At 32.1% G+C, this 25,062-nt stretch overlaps 1 protein-coding gene and 1 long non-coding RNA gene across 2 annotated transcripts; both read left to right on the forward strand.

Annotated features, from left to right (window-relative positions):
- Nucleotides 1-2: 2 nt before the first annotated feature.
- On the forward strand, nt 3-24,135 carry LOC115881638 (keratin-associated protein 9-1-like). The gene is made up of 11 exons (XM_030899202.1): nt 3-204; nt 567-667; nt 734-859; nt 918-1,060; nt 4,590-4,721; nt 5,204-5,227; nt 5,346-5,369; nt 16,119-16,205; nt 18,838-19,096; nt 23,794-23,923; nt 23,991-24,135. Exons 1-11 carry the CDS (start codon nt 114-116, stop codon nt 24,047-24,049), a joined length of 1,176 nt encoding a protein of 391 aa, XP_030755062.1. The 5' UTR covers nt 3-113; the 3' UTR covers nt 24,050-24,135.
- On the forward strand, nt 10,061-12,325 carry LOC115881639. Its single transcript, XR_004050064.1, has 2 exons — nt 10,061-10,624; nt 12,199-12,325. It is a non-coding gene; the product is annotated as an uncharacterized LOC115881639 (long non-coding RNA).
- Nucleotides 24,136-25,062: the final 927 nt, after the last annotated feature.

Consider the following 25,062-nt stretch of genomic DNA (forward strand, 5'->3'; position numbering starts at 1 on the left):
AAATCACTGCCACTTTTCTGATTTTTGATTAATCAAAAGGATTGTGAAATAAATGTCACTAAAAATTCGAAGTATAAAACTATAAAAGTAAATAAATTGTTGTTAAAAAAGTAATGGCTTGTGCAAGATGCGGTTCTGGCATATACAAAACCGAGGAATTTATTTCGTTGAATAAAGTGTGGCATAAACATTGCTTCAGCTGCTGTAAGTTGATCTAATTATTTATTATTTTCTTGCCTTTGTGTAGGTTGTTAATTTGCTGTTAAAAATGTGTTAAAACGATTAGAAAATTTTAAATTTAGACTTTATGGCTTGTGAAAAATCAATAAATATTTTTCGCCCTCTTTTGTCCGATGGCAATACTTCCACAGATAAATAATGAAGAGACCTAACTGGATTTCAGTTCACACGAGTATTCATAGGTGGCACCGTCTTGATTTATGTATAATTTGTTTAAAATTTAAATTTGAAAAAGTGTCATAAATAATTATATAACTTTAAAAAATTGTCAGTGTTTTTGGTAAAAAATTAAAAGTGCTTTTTTCTAATTTCTCTTTCTAATTCAGATCAATGCGCGAAACATCTTGACAAGGACAAGGCAAAGGTTTTTCAAGGAGAGCTTTTCTGCGAATTTTGTTATAATTCGGTTATAAAAAAACTGTTCGAGGTTTGTGTTGCTCATTATATATGTGTTTGGTCCACAGTTTTTGGAATTTGTAAGAACTCTTTTTAGGTACTCTCTCAATCGTCGATTTGTAGGCCCTGCAAAGTCGTTTCGTCTCCAAGTTGTGTGCCGAATAATAACTGCGTGAAGAAAAATAACTGTGAAGAAGACTGCAATAAGTTATATTGTTTTGAGGCAAGTTTCTAAAATATGAATTAAAGCTCTTTGATTAATAAATGAAAATTACTTGTAGAAAATCCAAACAAAACCTATCCGGTCCTGCAGTTGTATACCGAGTAAACGTGAAGAAAAAAATGAGTACTGTTTTTTGTTTCCATTGCCTAGAGAAGTAGCCAATTATTATAATAGAGCTCACATGAAAAAACAAAAGTGCTTGTAAGAAATTACATTTTTTTAAATGCGTTTGAATTAAAATGAGAGCCAACTATTACTATGACACATTCTCTTGTTTGATAGAGTATAGGCTTGGTGCATTTCAGTTGATTTAAAAAATACCGACCGCAGCGCTCGATACGGCCGAACTGCCGAAAAGTATTTTTACTCAATCCTGTTACCGTTCTTGTCGATCGCATTGGAATAGTATTAAAATCGTGACTTTGTGATACTATTTAAGTATTTTAGTTTTAATAGTGCAATTATTGAAACTATAAAACACTCAGGTATGAGGTTATTTGTGTGACGTAACATTGTTTTGGGTAGTAAAAATTAAGTGAAAAAAAACCCGAACTGGGCTTCTGTGTTTGGTTTGGTTTGGTTTGGTTTGGGTTGTAAAAAAGTGCCCATTACATATCAAACAATTAAATAGGCATAGGCATATATACTATGAGAAGATAAAATATAGTTTGCAATATTAATGGTATACTACTTTTAAATTGACTAGTGCTGAAATTTTATCTTCTAAAATTTTATTTATGTACATTTAAACTTGCCTTTAAACAAATTCATTCAAAATTCCCAAATAGCAAAATCGGTGCGTAACGTATAAAACTATGCTCGCTACCGTAGTTGAACTCAACTAAAACGTTTTATTAGCTTGAATAATAAATTATAATACACAGGGGCGGATACAGGATTTTATTTTAGGGGGGGCCCAAAATAAAAATTAATGTAGAATATGCTTTTTAGGGCGCCATTTTTTACCCAAAAGCCTAATATTTAACACAATTTACAGGTTATAGGGGGGGCCCGGGCCCCATGGCCCCCCCTATGTATCCGCCACTGATAATACAAATTAGACCTTCTGAAGATATCAAAATATTTACTCTTTTATTTTTATTTTTAGAATTTTAACAAATTATACTTCCTAACAGTTTTAGAATAATTATATAAGAAATTTTTTGTGTATTCGCTTTTTAAACCCGTGTATTTGTTTAGTCCGCTGTTCAGTATTTCAGTATTTTTTAGTTCACAGTATTCTCCCATTATTCTCCGATGGTGACAGCACCAATGGAGAATGGCACCGAGCCTTTACCTCTATACGGGGTGAGTCTAAAATAAGTGCAAATATTTTCAGGGCTGGTAGATCTCCATAAAAGAAACATATTTGGCTCAACTTTCGTTTAGCTGAAATCTGTTATATAAAAAACGACTTTATACCGGGTGCGTCTCAAAAGTGGCTCACCCCCTATAACTTTTTTATTTTTTCTGATAAAAAACGGGGTTTGGTATGTTAGTATATGACATAAATTAGGATTGATTGGTGTATTCAATTGTTTTTGGTCACTTCCTGTTTCACCGGAAATGACTACAACTTTTGATTTTTAAATGGCACCCTCGGTATTTTTTTACTTTATTCAATAGAAAATAACATTCTGAATAGAATGACATATCATATGTTAACTTTTGACATTCTCGCTTAATAAAAAAAATTATTTTAAAATTTAATCTAGACTGCCATGGTTATGTTAAAAACACTAATTCTTCATCAAGGAGCCTTGGAAAAATAGATTTGATCGTCTAATGTTTTTAGTGGCTTGTCGTGGCCAGTTAGAAAATTCTCAAATCGTATTTTTAATCAGAACTCAATTTTTTCAAATGGAACGAGGGTGGCTCATTAGCATATTTGGAAAAAGCATTTTTTTACGAATAATTTGATACCACACATTTGGTATTTCAAGTCAAATTTGCGTTACGAACCGCAAGTTATAATTTCAAATAAACCATATGCGAAAATGTCAAAAGTTGACATATGATGTGTCATTCTATTCAGAGTGACATTTTCTATCGAATAAAGTATTTTAAGTATTTTACTCAATAAGAAAAAAAGTACCGGGGTGCCATTTAAAAATCAAAAGTTGTAGTAATTTCCGGTGAAACCGGAAGTGACCAAAAACAATTGAATACGTTAGTCAATCCTAATTTATGTCATATACTAACATACCAAATTTGGTTTTTATAACTAAAAAAATAAGAAAGTTATAGGGGTGAGCCACTTTTGAGACGTACCCGGTATTTGCATTCTAGAAGGCGTTAGGAGTACAAATATACAAAAATTTTCCTGCGGAAAAGCGCCATTTTCACTTTTCGGACTTTAGTATAGCCGAAATCTGTTACAACATCAAAACTAGTCTTCGGGGTGTGTTTTAGACATTTTTCTAAACATAAAAACACAAAAAAGTGTCTGCGGAAATTTTTTATTTCTATTTTACATAAAAAAATGCTTTGACTTTAGAATAGCCGAAAGCAGTTACATGAAAAATGAACTTATATTTATTTTATACGAGCCTTTACCAGCAAAGAAATACAAAAAAATTCCTGCGGAAATGTGTCAATGTCATTTGGTGCACTTTGTTTTTCATACATTTTTCAGTTTAGAAGCTTACGGGACCCGCATGGGACCCGGGAGCGAATAGGGGTGCTGGGTGGGGTAAAACATCTTTCGGAGGAATAACAATTCTTGTAGAATAGATAATATAGGTTCTTGTAAACTATAAGTACCTCGGAACTCGGAATGTTGCACTTATTCTTGTTTTTTTATTAAAGCTTTACGTAAATAGGGCTGACTCAATACAAAAAATCATTGAATCATGCAGTTTTCTTTTATATTTTAATAATTAACTGTGACTTTGCAAAAATATTAGATTGGTTAGCATTTGGGTTGCTTTAGTTAGCTTTTCTTTGTGGAGGGTGTTAAGCTGTGGTTTTTATATTTTAATAGTTAACTGTGATTTTGCAAAAATATTATTATATTGGTTAGGAGTTGGGTTGCTTTGGTTAGCTTTTCTTTGTGGAAGGTGTTAAGCTGTGGTTTCTATATTTTAATAATTAACTGTGATTTTGTAAAAATATTATTAGATTGGTTAACATTTTAGACACTTTTAAATTATTTTTTTTTGGTTCAAAAGTGATAAAAAGATAATTTTTTATGTATTTATGCTTACAAATATGGAAAATGAAAATCAAGCATTTCCGCAGGAAATTTTTTATTTTCCTGAGTTTGTAAACGCTTCTAAAAGGCAAAAATATATTTATTTTTTATATAAACTGACTTCAGCTATTCTAGAGTCTAATAAATTTCCTCAGAAAATGGATACAGTTTATTTCCGCAGGAAAATTTTTATTTTCCTCAATTCGTGAATGCTTCTAAAACGCAAAAATATATTTATTTTTTATATAACTGATTTCAGCTATTCTAAAGTCTAATAAATTTCCTTATAATAGTATTTCTGGAGTCGAAATATATTATTACCCCTAAAAATATTTGCACTTATTTAAGACTCACCCTGTATCTATTATTATTATGCAATATTTTTCTATAGAAATAAAATATTAAAAAACAGTTATTTTTGGTTAAACTCTAATCGTAATAATGGTAACTACCTTTAAAATATTTCATTCATTTTATAATGAACCAGAATTAATAAAAACTGTCTTAATATTAATTGTTACGCTAATATAATTAAAGAAAATCGAGCTGCTGTCCACCGCCGGAACGATGTAGTTCCTGTTGCAAAAAGCCTTGTTGCTGCCCTATACAGATCCGAACTTTGCCACCAAATCCATGTTGTTGTAGGTCTTGTTCGCCTCCCCCTTGCAAGTAAGCATTTTTTTATTCACATCGTTATTTTAATTTGTTATAAATTTTGTAAACAATTAATAAGTGATACCATATAAGATCGAAAAAAACGACGTCAAAGACGGTTGGAGAATGACATTCGATGGTAATTTTGGCGAGGTCAAGCCCTAAACGTCTATTACCTGGCCCGTACTCTTCTTTATTTTTAATGGCGCTTACTGCCAGTTGTATTTTATTTTTATATCGAGTAAAAAAATATTTTTAAATGGTGTAGTTTAAAATTCGAGAAACCATATTATTTTGGATATAGATTTGTGTATCTGGAAACGTTCTCTTTTTTTTCTCTGAGTTTTATGTCAATTTTTAGTAAGTGATGTCTAGAGATTGACCTGGCCAAAATTATCGTCGATTTTCATTCCCCAGCCGTGTTGACACCCTTTTTTTCGATTATACGGTACTATTTCTTAATAATGTAATACTATTTTTTATCTGTGTTGTTTTAGGCCTTGTTCACCTCCATTATGCAAGTGAGTACTGGCTATATTTTTTCTATAAAAATTCACAATGTCATGTCAATCTCAGTAATAATTTAAATTTTCTAAAATTTTCATTATTTTTATTAAATTTTCGGTATTTGTGTTTTAGGTCTTGTCCACCTACCACATGCAGGTGAGTATTTCTTTCTATTTGGCTTAGTAAATTATTATCCGCTTTTAAACGATTTTTCGTCAACTCGAGAAGTTGTTTAATTAAGAGTCTATTACGGCTGTACTGTTCGGGTAGGGTAGGGGTCGGGTAAAGCGGGTGTGTGGCCAAAGGAAATATAATATATTATATTTCAGAAATCTGCCTAAGGCTTAGCCCGATCCTGTCGTGTTTAGCCAGATACAAAGTTCCAAACAAACGTGCTTTGATTATAGTACGAGAGCTAGCAACGTCGGAAAAACAAGTATTTTAAGACGTCTGGCTCTTTGATATATCTTTTACTATGCTCTCTAGAACAGCATGCGGCCCGTCTGGCTGCCGGTAAACGTTGCGTTCCCTAATGCGCATTGAAAGAAGATCCTATATTTTTATTAGTCCTTTAAATTCTAGTATTGAATATAAATTGAAGAGCGGCGTGCGGTCCATGGAAGCGGGGGAAGCACCGCTTCCCTAAACTTTTTAAAGATAAAAAAATAAATAGTTAAACGTTAATAGTACTGTTATTTTATAACAAAAGATTAATTTAATTTGTTAAAATTATTTATTTGAAACCTTGCATAAACGTATCTAGTAAATTTAATTAGCCTTTTACTGCATGGATGCGCGCCTGGGATTCGCCGCCGGTCGCCTATCCCTCCTTCATGTAGGTGTTATTGACCTCGAACGCAAACGACAAATTTAAGCCGGAAAATCGTGCACAGTTGCTAGCCACGGCAGCGATCTTTCGGCCGCCTTCCTCCACTTTTAATTTATCGGGACGGGTTCGCTTGCAATTTTATAGGTAATATTATAATAAATTAAATCCAAAATTTTATGATGATGTTATAGACAAATTTGCAATGGCTGACAGACGAATAGAACTCAAATACAAATAGGTGCTTATCGCGCGTCAAGTGCTGCGGAAAATTAATTTAAAATATCGTTTTTTAATTATTATAACTTTATGTGTTTTTGTTTGTTTAAAAATTTTCGATGGAATTTTAATCGAACAATGGAATTGGCCTCGGAATTTTCAAAGGTAAGTTTTTTAAGAAAATGTAAAAGTAATGTCTCGAAATAGGGGTTTTTTCCTATTCGCTTCCCCGCCTATAATTGTCACCGCACGCCGCTGAAATCGAACATGTCTCCATAGCGCAGTGCATAGAGATTCCGACTACGAACCTTCCGAACCAATGATTCAGAGTTCGAATCCGGGTCAGGGCAGGGCAAAGACTTTTTTATTTTATTTTCGGTTATATTCTGATAGTAAAGTATTAAATATTTGTTTTTTTTTTAATCACCAGAACCAGAATTATTTAATACTTTACTATCAGAATATAAACGAAAATAAAATAAAAAGTTTTTGCCGTGACCCGGATTCGAACTCTGAATCATCGGTTCGTAGTTGGAAACTCCACGCACTGCGCTATGGAGACATGTTCGATTTATATTCAATACTAGAATTTATAGGATCAAATTAAAGTAAAATATAGGATCTTCTTCCAATGCGCAGTAGTGAACGCAAGAGGTATCGGCAGCCAGACGGCATGCTGTTCCAGAGAGCGTAGTAAAAGATATATCAAAGAGCCAGACGTCTTAAAATACTTTCTCGAAAACGTTACTAGCTCTTAGACTATTAAGTCTTCATTAAGGTTTGCAGAGCTTCAGTATTTGCCATAAAATAGTGAGCAATTTGTTACAAAACCATATAAATTATATATCACTGTAATCACAAAACTTCAATCTATTTCTGTATTGTAACGGAATTTTAAATGATCTCTCTTTATTTTCGAGAAAATTTAGTCCAAACATAAGGAATTTTTTGTTGATGTTTGACCATCAAAACCTTATATATAAAGAAGTTATATCTAAAAATGTGCTACAATACGGATATACAATCATTTATCTTTAATTTCCGTTCTTCATTTGTATAAAAATACCTAGCCAGTTTTACATATAACGTTAAATGCCAAACGCTTATTTAGCTACTTTTTCGGACTAATGAAATGGACTCTTAAGTATTTGTTAAAATTCTGACTATAGGCTATTATTGGAAGATGCTTTTTTAGGTATGTGTAGTGTAATTTTATTATAAATATCCAATTTTTGGAATATCTATTTAAATTTCCGTTCAAAAAGTATAAAATGTTCGGAGAATAATTATTCCGAATTTATACTTGGCTCTGTAGAATCGACCCTTGAAGCTTCATTCAGAACCTCGCAATTAGTGGAATAAATTAGTGGTTTCAATTACACTTAATACTTTTTAATTTGCGATCATTCACAGTGTTTAAAAAAACACAATTAAAATTAATAAAATATTCTAGCAACAGATTTCGTTAGACAGTTGTTTGTAAAAGAACTGTATAACAAAACCGAACTTTTGATTTCTAACCACAATGTCTCTTGGCGAAAGATAAATAATCAAAGGCCAAAATGACATTTCTCGCAAATTTTGAAATATAATTAGTGGAAAAGTTAAAAGTTTGATAACTTTTTCGACTAATTGAAAATGTCTATAGTAAACGCCACGAATGTTTGGGAGCGATTCATCGGTCGCTACCTTTGAATAAGAAGACTAAGGAAGGAGCATAATGCTATCCATGTATTCATGCATGGTGGGCGGAAAAGCCACCATAAAAGCTCTCTAGGGTGGGGATCCTTGACAGTTCTGTTTGACGATTCATTTGACACATTTGAATTTGATTTGAAATTTTGTGGATTTGTCAGTCTTTACGGAGCTTATTTTATGTTATTTATTATTTATTCTACTACTGATAGTTGTATAAAGGTAGTAAATCTAGATGGAAATTGTGGCAGAACTTAAATTAACAGTGACACTATCGCGATTTATCGAAAAAGACTCTAAAATAGTTGGTTGTGTAGCGTGCGGTAAAATCTCGGCAAAAACTGAGTGAAATAATGGAACAACTTTTCGCTAGTAAGTGACTATATAATATACTTACGTGTAGTAAACCGATCATTTATGAAATTCACTTAAATTAACTAAATTATATATTTTTCTTGCATTTTAGCTTTTATTTATTACTGTCAAAGATTAGATGTCAAAGAATTTAGATACGTTAATTTGACTTACCTGCTTCAGTAGCGTATCGGATGTTTGTGTTAATAAATACTTATTATAACTTATCTATTTTTATTAGAATTATATATTTTTATAACAATTTTAATAACTACCAACATTTATTCACAACGTAAAATAAAAAAAAAATTATTGAGTCTACCCCACGTCTACCCTACATCATAGTTTTACATTTTTTAAATAAAATTAGAACGACACTGATAAACCGGAATTTAAGTCGGCCATATTTGAGGCCCATCGCGGTGTACCTAAGATTTTTGATATGCTCCTTCCTTAGTCTTCTTATTCAAAGGTCGCTACCATGTGAACTAATCTGTTCAAGGTCACATAAAACTTAATTCCAGTGCCGTGGTGTTTCAAGTCATATAATAATCAATATATAATCTGTTGTAATTTGTTGTTTTAACTGTCAAAGTCTTGTCAAATTATATATTTGGTTATAAATATAAAATGGAATGCCCCATTGGTCGCACTGCAAGCACACCAATGGACTGACGCACAAAAACGAATCAATCAAAGAAACACGATATAGTATCGTCTTTGTCAATCACGCTAACATTTTAGAATAAGTTGGAGGAGCGCTGGCAGATGATTAGACCGGGCCTTTAAAAACTTACGTCTGCGGTAAAAATTTACGTTTTTAATGTAAAAAAGATAGCGCGCCTGTCGATTCTAACTTCATCAAGCGATGAATCACTCCCAAACATTCGTGGCGTTTACTCTACCACTAATTTTTACGTTCTGAATGCTTACATTGAAATTAGAGGAACAAACTTGCGAGATTCTGAATAAGGTTCTAATTTAAGCCATAAAATATTTAAGCTTCATTCAGAACCTCGCAATTAGTGGAATAAATTAGTGGTTTCAATTAGCGTAGAAGTTTGTTAATTTCAATGTAATCATTCAGAACGTCAAAATTAGTTGTAGTAGGTAATAATCAATTAGTAGAAAAAGTTAACAAACTTTTATCTTTTACCACTATAGACCAGTCGACAAGTGGTTTTAGGTGGAAATAATTAGGGGCAAGCTGCAATAACACTTATTCTCTTTGTTTTGCCTTGTTGAATACTCTACTAAATTTGCACGGTCTATCGATACCGGATTTGGCCGCCATATTGGAAAATCCTGTCAAATTATGACATTTTTATATATATTTTTTTTAAATATCTCGGTTTGAGTGCACTCTACAGAAAATTTGAAAGAGACCAAAATAGCTTTCTTTTTGGTCTCTTTCAAATTTTCTGTACAGTGCACCCAAACCGAGATATTTAAAAAAATATATAAAAATGTCAAAAAGAAAGCTGTTTAAATTCTTTACAAAAAAGGTCCTATTCACTGATTTCGTGCATGAACAGGTTAACGAGATACAGATGCTTAAATACAAAGCATATATTTTCTAGTGGTTCATGAGAAACTGATTCTATGTAAATTTGAATAATTTGCCAGTACAAATTTATGTTCTTGTGCTCATTTCCACACTACCTGGCGATAGAGCACTCGGCGCACTTTTTTTAAGTGGTTTTAGGCCTAATCCTAATCTTTGTGTCTTACTTCGGAATAGTATAATCCTTGATTATGTATAAATAGATGTACAATGAGGGCTTAGTACAAGCCCGTCTTCTAGGTGGCGCCTTGCCCGTTCTGAATTTTTGTATTCCCCTACGATTTTCTTTGAGGGGAATCCGTTAAACCCGCCCATCGTTCAAAAATGGAAGGGCGCGAGGTCACATCTATTGGGCCACTTATTAGCACGTTTCACCCATGTTTTACGAAAATAGCTTTATCCTTGTTTGTTTCAACTGTGACAAGAAAAAAGGAAAAAAAGTTATATTCGCTTCTAAATTCGGCAGTTTTGTTGATCTTTCTCGACTTGTAATTTCGTTTCGTTTAGGTTATGTCTTATAAAAATAAATATTTATAAGCTTTTGAATTGAAATATACCTTAATGCATATCTGAGTAATTAAAAAATTCAGTTTTTTCGTCCCTCGCGAAGAAACATAAACAGTATTTGTGAAATTTGGATTAGAAACTATTATTTTATTAGTTTATTTTGTTGTGTTTAAGTGTTGTGTATTTGTACCTACTGGATAATATTTTCCAACATATTTAATTAAGCAAAAAGCATCTGTTTTACAGGTAAGTAAATACTGTTCATATTTATTTCTAAATTCATATAAATTTGTTTTAAATCACTCTTGGGAAAAATGTTATAGAGTCTGAGATAAGTTTAATAATAAACATTTGATAGATTGATAGATAGATTAAACGATAATGCCCAGTTTGCTTAAAAGTTTAAAAAAATACTGATTTTATGCTATAAATTGTTTCATTTCTCACTTTGCTTTTTTGGAATTGTCAGATATATTGTGTATTTTATAATTTTTCCGAGAATTTTTCTTAATAACTTGATAACGTAAAATATTTTTTATCTACAGTCAACCCTGTGTTTAGATAAAGCTTCATATCAGATTTCCTATTTTATATTTTCACTCAAATCATATTTTTTGTAAAATATGCTTGCAAAAGTAGCGTAAATTTGACAGGGAGGTATTTTTATAGATATACAGGATGATTCAAATATATATTTACTTTTAAAGTTATTAGTTATGAGCAAAGGTTATGAGTTTGTGAAAAGAAAGGCTATATTTTGTATTTTTGCTTGGTGGATTTGTTATTAAATTGTCATTCCAAAAAATACCATAATGTCGTAGTCGTATAGAGTTCATTTTGACCAAAGAATATATTTTGACCCTTTTTGGATTGAATTTTATTGTTTATATAATAAAATATATATTTAAAGCCCTCTCTTTCTAAGTTAAGTTAAAAATAGGTAATATCGACGTTTTTTACTGGAACTAATTTAAGTTAATAATTAATAATTATATAATTCATATAATAATATTAAAATAGACTAAATTGTTTATTATATACAGGATGAGTCAAAACTAGATATTATATTTTTCTTTGCTATTTCAAATGAAACACTGTATTTTATATCATAAATCAACAAAGCTTTTATGCAACTTTTGTTTTATTAAGATCTATATCCCAAATTAATAGTTATTAAATTGTTTTCAATTGTCTCTTTGCGAATAAACATGATTTGTTTTACGCAATTTTTATTAGTAGGTTTGTCGTCAAAAGTGATGTATCTATTTATCAGCGACAAAAATTAAGAATTAGATGTCTAAAATAATTTCCTAATTATTTTTTTACTTGGCATCAGTAAATATGATTTATTTTATCGATGCAGCTGAAAATAATTATCTATTCTAAAAGAGGACATTGCTGTATAAACATCGATTATGGATTTAAAAATTATTTTTCAAAACAAAGTTGGACAAAATTTTTGGAGAAAAAATTGGACTTCTGTTCGAAATAATTGAGAAAAACCCAACATCTAGTTTTGACGCCCCCAGTATATATCGTGCATTATAGTTGATTATACTGCAATTTATTATACACACGTAGTTTTGTTTGGTGAAAATGAAACTTTCTAAAAGTATTCCCAATTAAAACATATTAAGAATTTCCTACATTATAATTTTGAAAGACGTTTGAGTGGGCAGACAATTTGGTCTAAAATAATCATATGTCTAAAAAAATTAGTCTAAAATAATCAAAAACCACTTAACACATATAACTCGCTTTTAAAAATCTAAAAGAAATAAGTTTGTTTATTATATTCATATTTTATTAAATTATTATAGGTGTGACTGCTAAGTGGTCGTACTCGCCACTTTAACCAAGCATTGGTGGGACCTTCAGAGATCATAATGCGAATTTCTTCATACCATGTAAATCTATATACATGTATTAATAAATGCGTTTGCTTTATTAAATTTTTTTTCTTATACGGTATGAGCGAAAAAAAACGGCGTCTATTTGTTTACGTACAAATGACATCGATATTCATTTCCAAACCACCTCTGAGGCCGTTTTTTTTTATCGTATGGTATATATTTACATATCCCTTATCCTTTAATTCCGATTTATTTCTAATAATTATAAAAATAAGATACCTGATTAATTCTTCCGAAATATTATAAAATGAGATATCACGAAAGAAATAAAGTTAATTATCTCGTTTGTTTTGGGAATTCCAAAAAAATAAAAAAAAGGGTATAGAGAATCTTTAGAGACACAGTTCAAATGTTATTTTTGAGTATACTGGTTGCTTCAAAAAATGTGGCGGATACATGTTTTTTAATGCAAAACTCCATTTTTATTTTATTTTCGATTCTGCCTAAAATTCTATAACTTTTTTTTATAAATAACGTTAGTAAGTATTTACAATTTAAAAAAAAAGTAAAATTTTATTCCTATGTTACTTAACTGTCAGTTGTTTCCGAAGTTGGACTACACAAATTTGGTAGGAGTGTTTTACAGAGATGAAAAAAAAATATATTTATATGTAAAAATACTTGCAGTTAGATGCTACACTGTGTTCAAACATTTTTTTTGGCTGATCCGATATATATATTATTATTTTTTCTAGTGATTTTACAAAACCTTTCAACATTTGTTAAGAAAGTATATTAAGTACACCTATACTCAACAGCTTGCAATCTGTTCTGAATTTTATCCTTCTTTTAATTCATTTACATTATAACAAGTTGCCATATGACAAAACAAAAATTATTTATTATTAAACATTAAGTAAAGTGATTTATTTAGTTATATGACATTCTTAATAGAAGTTGAAGGATTTTGTAAAATCTATCAGAAAGAATTATAATATATCGGGTGTTTTTCAAAAGTAGCTTGATTGATGTATTCAATTAGTTTCGGTCATTTCTTGTTTCACCGGAAATGACTACAACTTTTGGTTTTTAAATGGTACCGTCGGTATTTTTTTACTTTATTTTGCAGAATATGGCATTCTCAATAGAATAATTCAATGTCAACTTTTGACTCTTTTACTTAAAAAATAGTATTTTAAAGTTCAATCTAGTAGAGTGCCATGATAATAAACAACATGTAACCGGTCGTAAAGATAACGACAGTTTGACTCGACATACGGAGTGTGTGGTACCAAATTATTTACCAAAATTAGGTACCAAAATTTATTAGGTATCAAAAAATGCTTTTCCAAATATGCTAATGAGCCACTCTCGTTTCATTAAAAAAAATTGAGTTATGATTAAAATACGAAATGGGCATATTTCAACTGACCAGGAAAAGACACAAAAAATATTAGACGACCAAATCAATTTTTCCAAAGCTCCTTGATTAATCCTTGATTAAAAAATAATGGTTTTAACACAGCCATGACACTAGATTGAATTTTAAAATGCTATTTTTGATTTAATTGAAAATGTCAAAAGTTGACATATGATTGTTGATGTCAAAAGTTGTCATTCTATTCAGAATGTCATTTTCTATCAAATAAAGTACCGTATGATCGAATAAAAACGGCGTCAGCAATGGCTATGAAATGAAAAGCGCTGTCATTTTATATGTAAATTTATATGAGAAATGTCATCGATGTTCATTTCATAGCCATCGCTGACGCCGTTTTTATTCGATCTTACGGTATAAAAAATACCGAGGGTACCATTTAAAAATCAAATGTATACATTTCCGGTGAAACAGGAAGTGACCGAAACTAACTGAATACGAATCAATCTCGATTTATGTCATATACCTACTAACATTCCCAATTTAGTTTTTTTCTCGGAATCTGAAAAAATAAAAAAGTTATAGAGGTGAACCACTTTAAAAAAAAACACTCAGTATAGGCTGTGTCATTGAAAGAGTCTGCAGATATTTTTTTAATTTTAAATACGTAGAATTAACCATTAATATATGTTGAACACCCTGTAGCATCTGCCTTAAATATCTACATAGTATCTAATATTTTTTCTTCATCAACAAATTGAAATATTAGAAAACTAGTTTTAGGTTACACCATTATACAAGGATTATACATAAAAAAGTAATAATTTTACGCAGGATCTAAAATAAAATAGGATGTTACATTTAAAAAAAACATTATGTTAAATCCGTCATACTTTTTACAAAGTTACAGAGGTAGGTAGGTATAGTTTCATATATTTTTTTAATTATCCATCTAGAAATAAAATATATACATATATACCTAATATAATAATTTAGTATTTAACAAGGGGCCATGAAAATCAAAATAAATATAAATCCATATCCAAAATAAAAATGTAAATAACGCTTTGAGGTAAAAAATTAGGTTCAAAGCAGATAAGATATTTTATTCTTTACCGAGAATTAAATTCGAAGAATTCCTAGTCCCTACTTCTTTGCCAAATTCAATAGTCTCCGCCCCTTTTTACGTTTTAATTTCTGCCACCAGTTGGCAGCATCGACTTATACAGGCACATTGACTAACTATTAATATATAAACAAGGGTATAATGAAACACTAAAACTAAAAGTCGCCCGAACTGGTCTCGCGCTGTTGTCGAATAGATCAAGTATCAAATTTAACTCTAGCGCACATTAAGATATATTTAAAAAAAATTAGCGCCGGGAGGCACGTATAGCCGCCCATACTAAAATATGTTAATAAAAAGTTCTTTTAGTTTCAAAGTAAAGGAATTTTTCCAATTTTTTTTTATCTCAAAAACTGCGACTTTGACTGATTTTGATGTTATTACAAATTTTGTTGCAAATATTATTCCTAATCTTAAATTGAAAACCGCGTTTCGGTAGCTACTGTAATTTTAGAGTTACGATTTTTTAAAATTTTTAACCCCCTCCCATACCTCCTTACCAACCCTCCACCCCCACCAAAAACTAATGGCCAGATTCTCAGGTGCCACAGTATGTTTGTGCCAAATTTGGTTAAAATCGGTTTAGCGGTTTTTGAGTTATCGTGTTACAGACAGACAGACAGACACCATGAAAATATTTTGTATTTAGATCATTTATGACCCAAATAACTCATTTTGAGTGAAATTAAAAAAACTTTTTTTTTGCCGATGGTATGGTCGGCTAATAGATGTTAATTGCTATAACTTTAGAACTGATAAGTTTACGAGAATAATCAGTAGAACCTTTTTTGTAGAGAATTTAATTTTCTTTATTTTTGGTTACCTACATTTTTTTTTACAATGTACCCAGACCGAGACATTTTAAAAAATCCATAAAAATGTAGTTTTTATTTCGACTTTTTCAAAATGGCGGCCAAATCCGGGATCGACAGACCGTGCAAATTGAATATATCATTCAGCACATCACAACAAAGAAAATAAAAAATAATCCAGCTTGCCCCTAATTATTTCCACATAGGCGTATTTAAAATGACCGACGTACCGACTGGCCAAGTAATTATACTTTAAAATTTGCGACTAATGTTATTTTAGCCTTTGATTATCATTTATCATATTTATCATCCGTCAAGACAAAATGTGATTAGAAATCAAAAGTTTATTGTTTTATAAGCTAAATATTCGGCTTTCTCTATGGATACAACTTATTACCGCAAGCTGGTGCTAGGATATTATATTAATTTTAATTGTGTTTTTTTAGACATTGTGAATGATCGTAAACTGAAAAGCATAAAGTGTAATTGAAACCATTAATTTATTCCACTAATTCCGAGGTTCTGAATTAAGCTTAAAGCTGTATTCTGCTGAAATAAATTTTAAAATTAGGTGCTGTTGTCCCAGAGAGATATGCCCTTCATCAGAATCGTCGAATTGTTGTTGTCCATCCCCAGATCCATGTTGCGCACCTAAAAGGTAAGATTAACAGTCTTTTTAATGACGTTTCAATTTATGTTTTAATTTTATATCACTTATTTTATTCACAATAATAAGTAGGTACATTGTAGAAATAAGCCAGATAGTTATTTCCCATTCACACTTTAAGGTATAACCTGTGAACGTGATTTTTTAATAATTGTGATTTAAACCTCTCTTTCTAATTTTACAATTCGATAACATTAATAAACCCGAGAGTTGCGGCAGTTTCACATAGCAGTTTTCTGCTATAGCAATTGAATTTTGGAGTTGGAATTAGGCAAATGCGATAGTTTTTACTGCGACTCTCTGTTTCACAAGATAATCATTGATTTCGTTTTTTTTTGTTTTATATAGCGCCGAATAGAAAAACAGTGGTTAGTTATGCAATACTTTGTTTGTTATTCAAAAAAAAAATATTATTGATGAAAAAGCTAGTGTTAAAACGAAAATACAGCAAAAAAATACTGGGTAAAAATGCCTTTATTAATCCAAAAAAATCCTTTATGGGTATTTCGCCACTGCACTGCAAGAAAAATCTACAAAATAAAATATCATATATTAATAATATTAATATTTATATATTATATATAATAAAGTTTATATGTTAGGGCAAAAATAATATGTACAGACAACATTTCACTAAACAGAGATATTAACCACATAAAAAATACATTAATAAAAAACGACTATCCACCATATTTTATTGACAAAACATTAAACGAAATACAAACCCCAAATCATAGACACAGTGATAACAATACACAATATATACAACTTACAATTCCATACATACGAGGCGTTTTGGAAAAAATAAGGATAGGAAAACAATATAACATACGAACATCTTGCAAAACACAAAATACACTTAGATCCATTTTATCACATACTAAACCAATAAATACAGAACAACAAACAAAAAATGTAATATACCAAATACCCTGTAAATGCGATAAATTTTACATTGGTGAAACATCTAGACCCTTAAATGTTAGAATTAAAGAACATAAAGATTATTTAAGAAAGGGAGATTTTCACAAATCTAAGATTTGTCAGCATTCATGGGACACAGCTCACAGAATAAATTTTAATAACGCCAAAATTATAATGAAAGAAGCGATAGCCTCTAAAAGAAAAATAAAAGAGGCTTTTTTAATTCAATCTAATAAAAATAAGTGTTTTGCTCATGCATCTGTAGATGTTAGTAATGTATGGCAATCGCTTAGGAGGAACTCAAGAACTTGGAAGATTCCATCCGCAACCTGGAATGGAAATCTTGCAATGGTCTAAGACACTCGAAGAAGTTTCTGAGGGCTTATGATCAAGAAAAATCACAGATCTTCCTGGGTCTGAGTAAGAACAATCTTCGGATTGTCACGGGGTTTTTAAAAGGACACTGTCTCCTCAATGAACACCTGAGTAGATTGAAACTAAGAAGAAACGGCGAATGCAGATTCTGTGGGGAAGATGGTGAAACACCAGTACACCTCATCACTGAGTGCGCCGAGACGACAACCATTCGTGCCATGAACTTTGGTACGACTGATATTGGAGATGGAGAACTACCCTCTATAAAACCGTCCCAGATACTGGCTTTTGTCAAAGCCCTGGGACTGTATGATGAGTTATGATTCAAGAAAGGGGGACACAATGGTAGTAATTGTTAATTTTGAAGTTTAACTTAATATAATGTCATTTTAACAGAACGTCAACGATTTCTTGTAGACGTATCTATTTTAAAAAGTAAAGTGTCCTCGAATAGTTCAATTTAAATATTTTAAATAGTTTTTTTCTTGATTCTTTATATTTTTTTGCTTCCGACGACGGAAAGAGAAAACTTTCCGAAACGTTAAGAATTTTTTTCTTTGTTAGGCAAATGTTTATTACTGTAAACACAACTTCTGACAAGCAGCGTCCGTTTAGGTTTAACGCCAGAAGTGTTTACAAAAAATAACTATTTTATTTTGTAGATTTTTCTTGCAGTGCAGTGGCGAAATACCCATAAAGGATTTTTTTGGATAGATGAATCCGCCACATAGGTATAGACATTTTTTGCCTTTATTAAATAAGCCACGTTTTGACATGAAAAGTAAATTTTAAAAAGTGCATCTGCTGAAACCAAGGCACTGTTGGAGAGTACAGATCATCAGTGGGTGAACCTGTTTTCTGGCTATTCAGCACCTTCTTCTTTTCCATCAAATACGTGGCCTTAATGAACTTAACTTTTTTTTACTATATCTTGGGCTAATCCCATGTTCTCTGCTATTTTTAATAATGCAGCTTTTCTTTTTGTATTGTTTTTATAGTCCACTGACTTAATGTTCCATAAACATTCATTCTCTTCATACAATTCAATTAGTGTAAAAATTTGTTCATCCGAGAACGCAATGCGTTTTATATTTTTCGCCATTTTGTTTTCGTCGAGTATGCGACTGAGATAACAAAACTAGAAGATCTTCTACTCATCGCAATAGATTCTATAACAGATAACAGCGATCGCAATCGTATGATTCACAATTGGCGGTATAACCTTGGTATAACCACGCTTAACTAACAGTCGCTGCTATGACAGTTGACTGCCATGTGAAACAAAAACTATTAACGAAACTGTCATATTTCCGCATTTTCCTAGATGTCCAACTCCTTGTCGCCGTCGACCCTGTTCCCCCCGGCCCCGCCTGCCGCCCAGACCGGTATGTCGTCCGCCCTCGCCGCCGCAGCCGCCCTCTTGCTGTTGCGAGAAATGTCAGCCGCGGTGCTGCAGAACATGCGAGCCGCCCTGCTGCCCCAAGCCAAAGTACTGCACATGCGGTACTCCCAGGCCGTGCAACTGCAAAATGTCGCAAGTGAGGGCCCAGTGCACGGCGTACTGCGTACGATGTTGTCAAAAGGTAAAGTCAAGGGGTAAAGTATAGTTTATCCAACGACAAAATCCTTGACTGCGATAGATGGGTCTGTCATTTTAATTTCAGAATAGTATATTTTATTTCAAAAAGAAATATGTTTCAGGGGCAAAGCCCGTTTCAGAACCTAAAAACTAGTGGTGTCAGTTAAGCTTCATTCAGAATCTTGCAATTAGTGGAATAAATTAATAGTTTCGATTAGCGTAAGTTTGTTCCTTTAATTACAATGTAAGTATTCAGAACGTTAAAATTCGTGAGAGTCTTTTTCAATTAGTATGTAGAAAAAGTTAACAAACAATTTGGCTTTTGATTATCATCCGTCAAGAGAAATTGTGGTTAAAAATCAATAATTGATTGTTTTATAACTTAAATATTAAGTTCTCTCTATGGATACAACTGACTACTAAACTATTGCTATAATACTCTATTAATTTTAATTGTGTTTATTGGGCATTGTGAATGATCGTAAACTAAAAAGTATAAAATGTAATTATTGAAACCACTAATTTATTCCACTATGTGCGAGGTTCTGAATGAAGCTTTTACTTTATACTTAAGAATTTACGATCATTCACATAACGTCTAAAACACAATTAAAATTAATAGAATATCCTAGAAACAGCTTGCTCAGATGTATCCATAGTAGTTCAGTCATTGGGGATCAAAAAAGGAGCCTGCTTGGAAAAAAGTCCGGAAGTTTTGAAACTTTGCAGGTTTATAGGTTTTGGGGTCCCTAACTTAAAATCCATAAAATGCACATTTCCAGACTTGCAGCCGGCGCCGCCATCTTGCCAAGATGGCGCCCAAAATCGGTATTTTGTAAATATCTCGAAAACTATGCGTTTTTCGTAAAAATTTGAAGAGAGCAAAATTAAAGAGAATAAAATTTCCTATAAAAAAGGTTATATGAAAATTTTCGCTAAAGTCAACCGTTTAGGCGCAAAATCCCTGGAAATTTTACAATTTTACGTAAAGTATGATATACATATAGTCGATTTTCCAAAATCAAATGTCGATTAGTGTTCACTAAAACTAGTTTTAGTTTAGTTTCTTCAATTTTGTCATAAAACAGCGGCGTCTCATTAATTTGGTCATTAATTTATGAATAATTAATTGTCGTGCTGGACAGCATTCATTACGAACCAGGTTCAGCATTGGTCTGGTTGTACCAAAAATGCCGAAGAATGGGGTCGGAAGAAAACAAAAACAGTCATTACTCCAGTCACAACGTTGAAAGATCCAGCTCCAAAATCCCTATTAACATTTTTATCATGTAACTGCAAAACCAGCAACTATGGTAAAGCCTGCGGATGCAGAAAAGCAGGATTAAAATGTTCAATGATTTGTGCATACTGCAATGGGAAATCCTGTGACAACGTCACTGAAGTGTCACTCGACGAATCCGATGAAGAGGAGTTGGACTTGCCTGTAGATATCCCTCTGGCGGCTGAAGATGAAGAGTTGGACGTATTGAGAGACCACCCTGATGAGCCCAGCAGAACAGACACGATCGACTTTGACATCAATAAGCCAGATCCGTCGGGCTTGTGCAGATAAGTTAAAGTTTTGAATTTATCTAGTGGAGTAGGCCTCGGGGGAGACCACGTTAAAATAAAAGCGCCATGTACTTTACCTCTTGGGTGGTACGGAAGTTAAGTACACATTTTCAATGATTAAAATTAATTATTCATAAATTAATGAGCGAATTAATGATACGCCACTGTTTTATGACAAAATTGAAGAAACTAAACTAAAACTAGTTTTAGTGAACCCTAATCGACATTTGATTTCGGAAAATCGACTATACATATCATATTTTACGCAAAATTGTAAAATTTCCAGGGATTTTGTGCCTAAAAGGTTGACTTTAGCGAAAATTTTCATAAAATCCTTTTTATAGGAAATTTTATTCTCTTTAATTTTGAACTCCTCAAATTTTCGCGTAAAATGCATAGTTTTCGAGATATTCATAAAATACCGATTTTGGGCGCCATTTTGGCAAGATGGCGGCGCCGGCGGCAAGCCTGGAAATGTGCATTTTATGGATTTTAGTTAGGGACCCCAAAACCTATAAACCTGCAAAGTTGCAAAATTTCCGGACTTTTTTCCAAGCAAAAATCCCAATGACTGAACTATAGAGAGCACCTAATAATTACCTAGCTTATAAAACAATCAACTTTTAATTTCTAATCACAATTTCTCTTGGCAGATGATAATCAAAGGCTAAAATGACATTATTCGCAAATTTTGAAGTATAATCATTTGCAAAAGTAAAAAGTTTGTTAATATTTTCCACTAATTGAAAATTACTACCACTAATTATAACTTTATTTGAATGTTAGTTAGAAATTAGAAAAACAAACTTCTACGCTAAATGAAACCATTAATTTATTCCACTAACATCAGTATATTTTGTAAAAAAAATTGGAGTGAAAATTAAAAATAGGTTGCTTGATAGAGAGATTATTTGAAGCACTATTTCACCCTGTATATCGTCGCCATAATAAGAAAACTGCTTAAGTTCGAGAAAGTTTACAGGAAAGACGAAAAACCGTTTGTTTTTGACAAACAACAAATTGAAATTGAAGTCATTGCTATTGGGGCAAATTGAAATTAACGATCAAGTTGACAGCTAGGCAATTTTATCAGAAGGTGGTTTAAGCTTGATTTTCATGCGTCCGTTATCCGTTGATACGATGATCCGACGGTGCTCTGATTGGTCATAGCGTTTTCGCGCCACTTTTCATCCATATTTTTTACTCCAGCCCGTTAGCAGAGAAAGATCGTACGATAATGGACGGGGTTTTGACACTTTTTTGACAAATTTAATCTAACCTTATAATACAATCTACTGTACAGGGTGGCTCGAATTCGACGCTCATCATTGAGATGTCGGAAACCGTAAGAGATACAGGATCGGTTAAATGGAGGCAAAGTTGCGCAATTTGATGCTCAATATAATGCCGTATTGAATTTTTATTTTATATTTATTTTTTTTGCATAAATTATTCTGGTGATGGAATTTTCTGTACGAAACGTCGGCAAATATCAAAGTGACTAGAGTGATGAAAGGATTTAATTAAATAGTGTTTTAAGAGTGATGAAAGGATTTAATTAAATTGAAAAAAAAATCAGGTCCGTATTTAAAAAAATTAAGTTGATGATGGTCGCCAGAAGCCGAAACGTCAGAGTCACTATTTAAACACACAGAGTTATAGAGCAGAAAAAGTGGCTATAAAAATGTGTTTTTCATTTTAAGTTATCTTAACAAATAAAGCCAGGAAACAATAGGAAACAAAATTGAAAATTCCGTTTTTTTTTCGAATATATTCGGAAGTATTCGGAATTTTTCAAAATGCAATACGGCATTTTATTGAGCATCAAATTGTGCAACTTCCATTTAACCGCTCCTGTATCTCTTACGGTTTCCGAAATCCCAATGATGAGCGTCGAATTCGAGCCACCCTGTACAAGAGCTAGCACCGTCGGGAAAACGAGAATTTTAAGAAAGCTGGTTCTTTAATATATTTTTTGCTATGCTCTCCTGACCAAAGTGCGGGCCGTCTGGCTGCCGGTAGACTACTGCGTATCCCATCTGTACAGGGTATACCATTTTCGTTTATTTTATGGGATTTTTCGTTTATGAGTAGATACAATGATGCGATTTTCACATTACTTTGCTACCGTTTTATGAAACTAAAAATGCTACACATAGGTTTGTCGTAGCCTCCTTAGTTCCTGAAATACAGGGCGTATTTGTGATGCGCAGTAGTGAACAGATGTTGAATACAGCTATGATGCGCAGTAGTGAACGCAACGTTTACCGGCAACCAGTATTTATATTGCACTGTGCCCAGGAAAGCATAGCAAAAGCTATATTAAAGAACTAGCTTTCTTAAAATTCTCCTTTGAAAATGTTCATAGCTCTTAGACTATAAGTAAAACAGCAAAAGCGTTATGGAAATGAAAATATAAAATGACACCAATCACAAGCAAATAGTATATCCGATGAACAGAGGCATAAAAATGCAATAAATTTAAAAACTGCGTAATTTTCTAACCAATCGAAGTCTTTAAATTCAACCAATAAAATTAATATCGTATTGTTACGTTTTTCGTCGGTTCCGTGTGGATAAAAAGTCACAATTGATTTAAACACTATTTATTTAAGACTAATTAACAAAAACAATAACGATAAAAAAAAACTTAAAGAACTATTTACAAACGATTTATAACTAAGAATTTATTTTGAATTTTAGCGCGTCAACTGCACTGGTATATTTATAACTGCCCTCTCTAGGCCACTGCCGCCGGCTTTTATACCGACAGGTAAAAGAAATCTAGAATAGTCCAAAGATCGTTAGGCGCATAGAGAAGGTTTTCGAATGTTCTCGTATGTACTAGTCCATTCTAGTGGGTCTCGATTCTTCTCGAACGAATGAATCATTGCGGTGTCTATGCGATGTTAAGGTCATCCGAGGGCGGGCCATATTGTGAGGTTAGGTCGAGTCCACACCGGCTCGCAACAGTATCATCGTATCGGCGGACAAAGGGTGCATGAAAATCAAGCTTTAGACGTTATTCTAATCGGTGGCAGCAAAATTCCATTTTTGTTTTTTTTACGAATGGACATAGTCACTTTTCTTATTAAGGCGACGATATATTCCATTGGTTTATTATCGCAGGTATACGCTGCCGAAAAGATTCAAGCTTCATGCGGAGCGTACCACAGTAGTTGCTTCACATGCAGTTGCTGCAACAAATGTCTAGACGTAAAGAACTTCTACGAGGGCTGCGGAGAAATCTACTGCAAACGTAAGGAACTAACTGGATTTATTTTATAGTTAATAATGTTCCTTACTGGTCTATTTTTCTTTTACAGAATGTTACAACCATTTTTTCGGAATTAAATGCTATGGCTTCGGAAGACTTAGTTGCTAACAGAACATAATATCTAATAATCTATTCTCACATAAGCATAATAGGTATTTGTTTTAATAAAACCCATGTTTCTTTGTTATGTTTTATATTAGTATATTTGTATTAACGTGTGTGGTAAGTCAATTGGTTATTTTTTATAAAAATTTTGAAAAAATCAATTTTCACAAACAAAAATCCCTATGGGTATTCTCAAATTCTCTCCAATTCTCTTCAAAAAATCCAATATGGGTATTTCGCCACTACAAGAAAATCTATAAAATAAAATAGTTATTTTTTGTAAAGACTTCTGCGTTAACCCAAACGGAAACTACTTGCCAGAAGTTATAGGTTTACAGATATACAAATTTGCCTAACAAACAAAAAAATGCTTAACGTTTCGGAAAGTTTATCTCTTTAAAAAAAATACAAAGAATAAAGAAAAAAAACTATTTAAAATATTTAAATTCAACTATTCGAGAACACTTTAGTTTTTTTTTAAACTGATACGTCTACAAAAACCGTTGACGTTCTGTTAAAATATGTAAACCTAACTTCTGACATTTTTTGAGAATTATATTCATTACACTATTAAAACTTACCTACTCTACAGTATATCCCCGAATTGCCAATAACTGCAAACAAGACTGCCTTAATAGTTCAGTCATTGGGGATTTTTGCTTGGAAAAAAGTCCGGAAGTTTTGCAACTTTGCAGGTTTATAGGTTTTGGGGTCCCTAACTAAAATCCATAAAATGCACATTCCCAGACTTGCCGCCGGCGCCGCCATCTTGCCAAGATGGCACCCAAAATCGGTATTTTGTGAATATCTCGAAAACTATGCGTTTTTCGCGAAAATTTGAGGAGAGGAAAATTAAAGAGAATAAAATTTCCTATAAAAAAGGTTTTAAGAAAATTTTTGCTAAAGTCAACCGTTTAGGCACAAAATCCCTGAAAATTTTACAATTTTGCGTAAAATATGATATATTATGTATAGTCGATTTTCCGAAATCCAATGTCGATTAGGGATCACTAAAA

This window comes from Sitophilus oryzae, unplaced genomic scaffold, assembly GCF_002938485.1.
Source record: "Sitophilus oryzae breed Bouriz unplaced genomic scaffold, Soryzae_2.0 scaffold_172_pilon_pilon, whole genome shotgun sequence".
NCBI classification, from domain to species: Eukaryota; Metazoa; Arthropoda; class Insecta; order Coleoptera; family Curculionidae; genus Sitophilus; species Sitophilus oryzae.

Coding starts and splice junctions, on each gene's coding strand:
- LOC115881638 (XM_030899202.1), top strand. CDS start 114: ATGGCTTGTGCAAGATGCGGTTCTGGCATATACAAAACCGAGGAATTT. Junction 19,097..23,793: donor GCGTACGATGTTGTCAAAAG/GTAAAGTCAAGG, acceptor TTATTATCGCAG/GTATACGCTGCCGAAAAGAT. Junction 23,924..23,990: donor CGGAGAAATCTACTGCAAAC/GTAAGGAACTAA, acceptor TTTCTTTTACAG/AATGTTACAACCATTTTTTC.